Source organism: Pelmatolapia mariae, linkage group LG5 (genome assembly GCF_036321145.2).
Source record: "Pelmatolapia mariae isolate MD_Pm_ZW linkage group LG5, Pm_UMD_F_2, whole genome shotgun sequence".
NCBI lineage: Eukaryota > Metazoa > Chordata > Actinopteri > Cichliformes > Cichlidae > Pelmatolapia > Pelmatolapia mariae.
Window position 1 is genome coordinate 17,304,235 of NC_086231.1, and position 10,437 is coordinate 17,314,671.

Here is a 10,437-nt window from a genome sequence, read left to right on the forward strand (position 1 = left end):
AAAGTTTCCCCTCCCACATTCTCATCACGTCTCTGCTGCTCAGCAGTATCAGCACTCTTGTCCATTACAGTCTTCTAATGTTTAATCTAAAATAAAATACTTTTTTCATGAAATTCTGAGCTTATTTTAGAGCATTAGCCTCACCTGAGTTTCATGTCGTAGTAAAAAACCACAACAAGGTGAATTGAAACCTTTTTAAAGGTTTTTCTAAATATATTAACTTTCACGTGATAGGGCACTGATTTTGCATATAGTACTGATGACTAATTTCCAAAAGTACAGCATGATATTTGTTAATGACAGACATGAAACATCCTTAAGACGGGAATGAACGCAGTGCCTGCTTCTATTTCTGAAGAAGTCAGTCTAAATATTTCACAGCAAATTGCGCATACCATCGAAATCCCAAAATGCATCTATGCCACCGTTACCAGCCATAATGATGATTATGCAATGCCGTCTTGTCACTCTCTAGTGAGTTTCAGATCCTGCTTTCGCTGAAGGAAGAAAAAGTTGGTGAACCAAATGCCTTTAACATTCCGGTGCTTCTACACTGAAAGGTTTAATGACCATAATTAACAGGGTTAGATTCGTTTATTGACAAGTGTTAGAGACAAAAACACTTTTGCTATCACAGGGCCGCATCTTACACAGAAGCCTTTCATTTATGTCACAACATCCGCAAAGTAAGTCAACTATCGGATGTCTGTCTGTCAGATAACTCAGTCTCTGATGTTTGTGGCACAAACCTTCAAAGTGTTTCACCGGAACAGGATGATATGAATTATTACCCAGTCATTATATCTCTGCTAAGCAGCAGAAATACATCAGAAAGAAATCAGTAGAATCATGTTTACCTTATTTTTGTGGATTTCATTGGTTGAAATACATTGCATGTATATTGTTTAATGTATTCAGAAATTCAAATTAGTTGGCTTAGAGGGGACAAACTGGAAAGCGACAGTGTTATGGGTGGGATTTCTACAGCATGTGACATTTAACATAGGTGTTTCTTTGGTTTCCTGTGAACTACTGCTTCTGTACCCTACATCAGCCCCTGCTTTTGCTTCTATTGTGTTCTCAGCCCAACATTAAGGAAGTGTCAAAGGAAGCTAAAAAACAGAAGTAAGCTAGACCCTGGAGCCAAAACAAGAGGCTGGAAAGGGAAAAGCAAACTTCTGCTTGAGACACCCAAAACAACATCCTTTATGTTGCAATGTTGTACATACACTTCACTGAGTAATTCTAAGTAGTCTTGCTTCACATCCACGAGGCTGTTGACAGTAACATGTGCAGTCTAAATCTGTTCAGCTTTTAACAGAGATGAAAAAAAAGGAACAACCAAATTGGAATTGCTGCAGTTATTCAAGTTTTATTGTACAGACATGAATAAATTAATCTAATCTGTCATCTATCACAAAACTTTTTAGACATTCTCTCAAGGTTTTCAGTTTTGGCGCTTAAAACAAACAAACAAAAAAAGCCCACTCAGTATACTTTGATAGTTTATCAGCACGCAGGGTAAGGAGGGTAAGATATGCCGCCCACTCTTCTTTTTGGATTGAACCGTTGAAAGTTGTGACGAGCTAAGCGAGCCACATCTGAGATCTGGTCCAGGTTTGGGTTATGAGACACCTTCAGTGCAGGCTGATCCTGAAAAATATTTTTAAAAACACAGTTTAATTTGTGACGTACAGCACCCTCCGTAATTATGTTAACAAGAGCGAGAAACTATACTAGGAACAGCTGCTTATTTATTAATTATTAAATCAGTTGGCCCTGTGGCAGCTTGGACTATATAAAAACCGCACAGTTGTCCAGTTTCTCACCTCCAGTTGTTTATTCAGTGGTCCTTTTGGGTTCTTCACATTAACACTGCTCTGCAGGTCGAGGCTGCTGGGTGGTGGCAGGGTGCTCTGCCCTGTGTTGGACCACCCTGATAGACAGTGCTTGAAGGTGGGAAAAAAGAAAAAAGAAAAAAAAAGAAAGAAAAGAAAGAATGCATTGAGATGAATTTATTGATTTAAATACAGAGGCCATAACACAAGGTGCAGAGATCAAAGGCTGATCAGCTATACAGACCTCTCATGGTCAAACTCACAATTGCGGGTAATTTACAATCACAACATCTGACCAATCAGTTAAAAAAACAAACAAACAAACAAACAAACAAAAAAAACCCTAAAGCCTTTCTAGAGATGGGATACGCAACACTTCTGTATTATAGTATATGGTAAAGTGATGGCATTATTTTAGACACAATAATTTTCCTCAGAGCTATATTCATACAAAGTCATGGTACTTGCATAATATACCTTAGATACCAAGTAGTACATCAAGCCACACAGGATGCATGAGGTCAAAATTTTCTTTCTGCGTCATAACAGGCCACAGTACTGCAAGTGTTCACTATGCTGAGCAACACACATGCTGAGAGGTGCACATTTATCTGGAGTAGTAATCTCATGCATGCCTATCTCTTAAAGTTTGCAGCATTTAAATGTGCTGTGTCTACAGCACCATATTAAGGTGTTTATTGGTCTATATCACCTGTACAGATACAGACGATGCAGATTTGTCAGCTGCACCTCCATGATGTGGATCTCCTATCCTACCATATCCCAAATATGCCCTCTTGGACTGAGATCTGGTGACTGCAGAGGACATTAGAGTACAGTGAACTCACTGTCATGTTAAAGAAACCACTCGTAGATGAACATGGCCTCAGTCTCCTGTTCTTAGCTTACAGGAGTGGCACCCAGTGTGATCTTCTGCTGTTGCCTTTTCCTATCAGGTCAATGCAACCTCACCCAGAGAAATGCGGCTCACCGGCTGCTCTGTCACTTTCAGACCATTCTCTCTTAACCCTAGAGGTGGTTGTGTGGGAAAATCCCAGGAGATCAACAGTTTCTGAAATACTCACACCCAACCGACTGGCAAAAACAACTATGCCATGCTCAAAATAAGTTAACTCACCTTTCTTCCCTATTTTGGTTCTCACTTTCAGCAGTTTCAGCATGTCGTGTTGACCATGTCTACATGCCTAAATGCATTGCGTTGCTCCCATGTGACTGGTCAATTAGATATTTGTGTTAGCAAGCATATTAATGGGTGTACCTTACAAATTGGCCAGTGAGTGTGTGTTTGTGTTTATATACTGAAACATTACAGTTTATTAGATATAAGAGCAGCAAGTAAGACAATAACCCGTGCACACGGTCTAACTGTTTTTAGGAAGTGAGATGTTGCACCTTCAAATCACAAATGAATGGAAAGACACAATGGCTAGAAGGGGTTTTATTATTGTGGGACAGTGGTTCAATCAAATCAAGCGGTGATGATCTTTAGTCATTAACCTGTAACTCACCGATGGCAATCCTAAACTGTCAGAAGGGTCAAAGCTGCATCGCCGATGAGCTTTGTATTTGTAAGGTGGCAGAAGCCTGGTGCGAGGGATGCTGACCCTTAGAAATACAAGAGTAAGAAGATGAGTAAGAAATCTGAAGAAATCTATTGTGAGGTGATAATTTTTTCAAACTAATCCTGATAACTTTTTAGTCAATATCACACAGCAACACTACTGATTACAGCACATTTGAACAAAATGTAAAATGAGAATACAGGCGCCGTTGCTTTTAGTGATTAGAACTTGATCCAGTGGAGGTTTCGGACGCCCTTTTCACAGGTTTCCCTTGCCTTGTTGCAGTGTATTATACTACAGATCAAAGCTACCATAGCTTGCTTTTTGGGTCGCTGCTGTTTTACTGAATTCAGAAACAGCTTCAGCTTTTAACATGTAAAATATGTGAAGGCAGAAAAAAATAACACAAGGTCTAAGTCCCTGCTGCACACAGTAGAGCTGCTGCCTCCTGTATCCAATTGAAAGTAACAGACTAATATATTTTAGATAAAGCCATTGAAGTGCTTTAATGTTCATAAGTGGTTTAACAATGCAGTTCAAGTGCAGGCCATCAGTACCTGATTAGAGCAGGTTCAGCAACAGTGTGAGGGTGGGAGGATTTGGGCTTTTTGCACAAAGGACAGCACTCCTGAGAGTGGAGGGGGACTGGGAACAGTCTGCTGTTAATCCTGTAAGAGAATGTACCTGCACAAAAGGTGAGCAAGCAGAGACAAGTGTTAGATCAGCCTTAATGAGAGGAAACAGAAAGTGGCCTGTTCAGATAAATGCTCCCTCTTACACTGATGAGTGTCCATGTTAGCTTGTGGGCCATCCTTGTCTGTTAGCAGTGGTGTGACTGGATGGTTCTCCTCAGAGAATCTGTGAGGGAAATCTTAATGAACCAAGGGAAAACACGGTATGGATATATACTAAAGATATTTAAAGCACCACTCACTCGGTTTGTCCACTGTGGACACACTCATCCTTATTGAGTGATCGAAATACACAGAGATCATTGAAGAACTCGTCTGAGCGCTCTATCAAGGAGTCCTCAGTATCCAGCACTCCTAACAGGGTAAAAACAAACATCAGCTGTTATCGGTACTTCTGCTTCAGAGATAAAAAGTGGACTCAAGGGGTGGAGATGTCAGAAGGCAGCTAAACAGGACAGTTATAAGCACCTGGGTATCCCATCGGCCAACAGGAACCACAATAACAATACATGAAGGTCAGCTAAAGCCAAATACCTCCACAAGGTAAGACAGGTGCTGAGAAGCCAGCTCAATGGTAGGAAAAAGATCCAAGGCATCAATACAAACACCCTACCAATCACCACCCAGCTGGAATAATAAGCTGGCCACAGAATGAGATAGACACTAATGATGTAAAGACACAAAAACACCTTACAGTGCACGGAGGTGTCTACCTGAAGTCCAGCACCCTGACGCTCTATGAGCAATGGAACGAGAGGCCAGAGCCACAGGATGAAACACGGAGCATACGTGAATATACCATGAGGATCGCCCCTTGAGATGAGCTGCTCCAAGAATACCTCAGGCAGCTGAAGACAGACGGTGATGACAAAGAGGAAGAGGAACTATCATGGACGACCAACCTCCTGCATAGGATGTACCATTGACATAGACAGATACAGAGGAAGTGGCTGACATCAAGAAATCCTACCAGTCGCTAGAAAAGGCCGGCTTAAAGAACAGCACAAAGGTTCAGTCCGAACCTGGGTGGCTGGCTGGGATAATATTCAGGAATATGTGTGCCCCATATGGACAAGTCTCCAACTCCCAATGGGAAATGCTACCACAGGTAGTTGAGAACAACGGGGCTAAGAAGTCTCTGTCCAGAAGTGCAGTCAGTACCTTAAACTCTGGTAGAGGATCAGAGCCTGAGGAACATACATGCCACAGTCCCAGGGGGCAACGGGGAGAATTTTGATATGATAACAATTCATCTTTCATCATTATTAAAAAATGTAAATATCAGAAAACAGGTCTATGTAAAGAAAACTTAACATGCAACATTATACTAGAACTATACTCCACCTCAATTCAAAAGAAAAAGCTGTAATAAATGTATTGAGTTGTCTGTGGATGTCTCCACAATCAGACTTTTTAAATTATTTGTTCATCTAGGGCACCACAATAGAAAATGCAAAGGCTATATCTAGGTTATATCTATTTCACTACTGCAGGTTCTATGAGTCAGTACTTTCAAAAGCATATTGTGAAAATGTATACATGTGGGATTAAAAAAAAAGAAGAAAGAAATCATGTAACTCGACTTTTCAGCATTATAGATTTCCTACTACTAGGACGATTAAATCAAAGGTCAGAGGAGAGGTCAAAAGGTTAAATAGATCTAATAATAAGATTTGAAATGTATGCAAACTAATTTAACCTAAATTAGCAAAGCGTGGCTCCCTATATTTCAGGAGCATTTTGGCTGCAGATCAGTGCGATATGTGACAGACTGATAAAGCTTACCTGCTATCCAGTCATATCCGAGTAAGGGTGGTAGGTGATGCCTCTCTGGGTCAAGTATGTCTTTGAAATCGTTCGACTGAAACGTGACCCTGCTCTGCACACCCCTCTACAAAAAGAAAGCAGGCAGCGCATTAGCAATCAGCATATTCTACTTCCACCTTTTCAGTGGACATAAAGCACACAGCTTGTTGCAGACTTGTAGTTTATAAACTAGTTGTAACGATATAAATACAAAGCTCCCAAACCAATGTAGATGTGAATTAGCTTTTTTAAAGGGGGATTGTCAGTGAAATACTAGTGAGCGCCTTTTCAGTTTGAGATGAATTATTTATTCCTACTAACTTTATAAGAGTAACACAGGCAGGGTAATGCTGATGCTCCTTTGCTTACCTGTCCTTTGCTCGGATTTACTACACAGGGCTTGGTGCTGAATGGCTCTGTGTCCTGTTTCTTGCTGCCTCTAATGAGATCTGATTTAACTGTTTGTTCAGCAGTTCCTTCTCTGTGTTTGGTGAAAGATGGTGTGAAAACAGTCTTTTTGATGACTGTTCTTTTCTCACAAGTGTCTGATGAAGACAGGAAGAAAATGATTTCTAAATGATTATTTCACACATTACATGCAGACCACAGGCTCACAGTCAAATGGAAAGTACCAGCAGGATAAAAAGGCTCCACAACAAAAAAACAAAACAAACAGAAAAAAAAACTGTCAATAGTGAAAAGGTGATAAAGACACAAATATTTTTTTTTATTTTAGTTACATTTGAACACATATCAGTTAATTGTCATCTCTGATGAATGGTAATAAAGGTGCACTTTGTAGTTTTTCTTCCAGATACTTTCAAATTTTACACATCATTTCATCATGTATATACTAAATCCACTATTAAAAAATAAAAACAAGCATCATCCACTCTCTATAATAAAGCCCACATCTCCAGGGAAAAAATACTTGTAAAATATTTAAAGTACTTCATTAATAAGTACTTCAGGCCTCAGTCACCCTACACCACGAAAAACCATTTGTCTTGCATTTGATTGCGAGTGTCTGAAGTGGAATGTTGAGCATATTTATTTTAATCAACCCCAACATACTATCGAGGGGCGTGAAAGAAATGTGAATATGTTGCACTGTGTGAGCGAACTGCTGTTTCACTGTGTCGCAATCTCTGTGCAGAAATGTGACTAAAAAACTGAAACACCCACTCTGCTTGCTGTAAAAAGAAAAAAAAAGTTTTATCCATTTATCTGTTCAATTCAGTTCTGCTTTATTTCAGGGTTGTTAGGGAACAGAAATATGCGGGCCTTTGCTCTAAACACTCACAGTTACGGGGCAAAGCCGAGGTTTTGGCACTGCACTCAGCTTTGAGCAATCCATCCGTAAAAGTTACGCACTCATTCTGATAAACTTGCTCCCCTCTCATTCCAAATAAATGAACACTCCTAAAGACAACTAATGCACATATATCGGGCACAAAATAAGACATGCTTTTTTGTGCTATTTGCAGCCATTTGCTAAAAACCATAGCAACTCAGTTGTATGTGATTTATTACATTATATCCTCACTTGGAGAAGTAAATGATGGAGCAAACTAACTCCGACTGATCTTGGCAATTAATTTTCCATTTACAAATAAGACAGCGATTAACTGCAGACCTGATACAGGTTTACTCCCACAGTGTGGCCTATGCAGTCGCTTTGCAACCAAAACTGGTCACTGAGAGGTTGAGGGTGCTGCATGCTTAACCTCTAGATGACCATTTGGTTGGTGCAACTATTTGCAATCAGTCCCAGACAGCAAAAAGCATTCATTCCAATCACTCACCAACCACCACCTCTCGTGATCACACAGAAGTTACCGGTCTATTTTTCCTCTAGTGTGACTGAGGCCTTAGTGAAATCCGAAGCACACTATCAGAGTTTGAGAGTAAATATGTGAAGTTTGGCTCTGTAATGTCTGTTACAGCATCAGGCGCTGCAAGTTCTAACTGGGAATGATGCAGTAAAGTGACGGTGAGGTTAGGGTCTTTTCACTCAGGAGTGAGGCAGCAACTGCACCTTCTGTTGCAAAACCAACAAACATTGCACATTACATTTCTTCAGAGACGCCCACATAACAAGACTTTCTGACTGCGAGATGTGAAACAGCAGCCCCGGTGCACAGACCCAGTTCAGTTTCACAGACTGTAGAACAACCCACATGGCACAGTAGCAGTATCTGTATTAACACAGACTGCTCTGGATATGATAGCAAATTACCTTTTTTATCTTGTACGCAAATATTTTGTTCTTGGTAGAATACTGAAATGAACGAGCTGCGTTTGTGTTTATACATTTATAAATTCGCCCTGTTTCAATCTGGCTCTGTCTGTGGTCGAGAGAATCAAACCCGATGTGTAGCTTCTTCGTGGTCTGCCAGTATCGAGTCCACCTCTAGACCTAACAGCACCACAGATCTGATGCAGATAGCAACAGATTAGAGATTTATCACAGCTAATTGGGGGATTATTGCAAATAGATTGCATGTAAGTGGCAACTTGATCCTTTTCAATTAAAAACTGATTAAACAGGATCAAGACTGAGTCCATCTTATTTTCATTTTATTGTAGTCTTGACACCCCAAGGTCATTTTGCAGATGGCAACTGACTGGGAGTGGTCTCAGACCTGGTCACTGACTTCGAAATAACCACTTTAAACATGTTACTATTTCATGTAAAATATTAGTTGACTTTCATTCTGATGGCAGCAAAACATGGGCCAGGGGCAACAAAAGGCCAGAAAAGTAAATGGTACCGAAAAGAAACAGCTAGAGGAGCAGGTCAAGATGATTGGATTTAAAAAAAAAAAAAAAAAAAAAAGCATTTTAAACAGGCAGAGTTTCCCAGAATCAAAGATGGGCAGAGGTTCACCAATCTGTACAAAACAGCATGTACAGCTTGTGTGGAACAGGTTCAGAATAATGTCTTCAATGTGAAATTAAAAAGATTTTGAATACCGAATCTACAGTACATAATATCATCAAAAGATTCCAAGAGTCTGAAGAAATCTCTCTACACAAAACACAAGGCTGAGAATCAATATTGGATGCCCATAGTCTTCTGACTATCACGCAGCACTACATTTAATGATGATTCTCTCATGGAAATCACTACATGGACTGAGGTAAAGTGAAAAACAGTTTCTTTTTGGAAAACATGGCTGCTGTGTCCTCTGGACTAAAAAGGAAAAGGGGCATAGAGCTTGTTAATAATGCTCAAAAGTATGTATCTCTCATGGCATGGGGATACATCAGCATCTATGAAACTGGCATCTGGAAAGGTCTCATGAGTGCTCAAACATATCCTCCCTTCCAGACTTCTTTTTCAGGGTAAGTCTTGGATATTTCAGTTCCTCCTGTCCCAAAAATCCACCATGTGGTCTCCTCAGTGTCCAGACGTGTACACAGTGGTAAATATGATCCTGTCCCAAGTTTTTTGAGACGTGTTGCTGCCATCAAATTCAAAATGACATTATCTTTGCCCCTAAAACCGTACATTTTCTAGTTTAAACATTTGTTCTAATGTGAATATGCGCCTACGAGATCTGCAGATCATCGCAGTCTGTCTTTATTTACGTTTTACACGTTCTTGGAGTTGGGGCTGTATATATGAAGGAGTTTAATCTGGCTATCTCGTAAACAAAACGTCGACAGCTTTGGTTTGTTGTGATGTGAGGTCTGGATTGATCATGAGCAACTCTGTTGCGACCTTAGCTTATTGCTAATTACTTCTCTCGTGCTGCCGGCGTCAAGTAAACAAACAGTTTAATTACCGGCAAACTTCACGGAAGACTTGGCTAGGGTTGCCCTTGCAGGGCCGCGGTCTCCACCGGTCATCCAGACCGTTTCTTCAAGTGGTCCTCTCTCCTCAACTCCATCTCTCTCCCTCTTGCGGCTTTCACTGCAGCCGCACAGCCGCTCCAGTTTCTCTCCATGCTGCCTCAGCTGGTCCAGTAACTGTTTATTGTGCTCTCGCAACACCTCCAGCCGATCCATGGACATTTAGTTTTAATATAGAGAAAGCAAATAAAATGTAGCTTTAATTAAAATACTCAAACACACAGAGAAACTTTCGGGGTTTTCTATGCTTTAAATTAGGCCGACTCCATAACAACGCATTGACAACAGTGATTTGATTGGCTGTTAACATTTTACCCACAATTCTGAGCATTTCTTAAAGTGACAGGCACACGTGTAACTACATTTGTCACTACAAGGCCAGATGTTGAACAACAGAGGGCGCCACACTTCCATGATGGAAACACTGATGAGACTGATGGGTGACTTTCCCAGAAACCACAAGACCCACGTTTTCTAGGATATTAGCTAGCTTCCCCCCCACCCCCCTTTTAAAAAGAAACAATTATAAGTAAATTTTTATGTTTCTGTTTTCAGTAAGTTTCTGCTACTACTTAATTTTTTTTCCAAGATGCATGAAGGAGTGACCAAAGTCTAAAAAAGATCAAATTCTTCAGTAGCATAATTTTATATTGAACCCGA

At 40.4% G+C, this 10,437-nt stretch overlaps 1 protein-coding gene across 1 annotated transcript; it reads right to left on the reverse strand.

Annotated features, from left to right (window-relative positions):
• Window positions 1-1,360: 1,360 nt before the first annotated feature.
• miip (migration and invasion inhibitory protein) lies at window positions 1,361-10,040 on the reverse strand. The gene is made up of 9 exons (XM_063472989.1): window positions 9,711-10,040; window positions 6,289-6,464; window positions 5,899-6,004; window positions 4,356-4,467; window positions 4,200-4,279; window positions 3,979-4,105; window positions 3,368-3,464; window positions 1,830-1,949; window positions 1,361-1,653 (listed from the first exon to the last, which is right to left on the reverse strand). Exons 1-9 carry the CDS (start codon window positions 9,937-9,939, stop codon window positions 1,510-1,512), a joined length of 1,191 nt encoding a protein of 396 aa, XP_063329059.1. The 5' UTR covers window positions 9,940-10,040; the 3' UTR covers window positions 1,361-1,509.
• Between the last annotated feature and the right edge of the window lie 397 nt (window positions 10,041-10,437).

Bases quoted from the DNA above. Each gene is read 5' to 3' on its own strand.
- miip (XM_063472989.1), bottom strand. From the start codon at position 9,939: ATGTCCATGGATCGGCTGGAGGTGTTGCGAGAGCACAATAAACAGTTA. The intron at 3,465-3,978 runs GTACTGATGGCC...TGTATTTCTAAG, and splicing joins GCTGAACCTGCTCTAATCAG to GGTCAGCATCCCTCGCACCA. The intron at 1,950-3,367 runs GTGAGTTACAGG...CCCACCTTCAAG, and splicing joins ACAGTTTAGGATTGCCATCG to CACTGTCTATCAGGGTGGTC.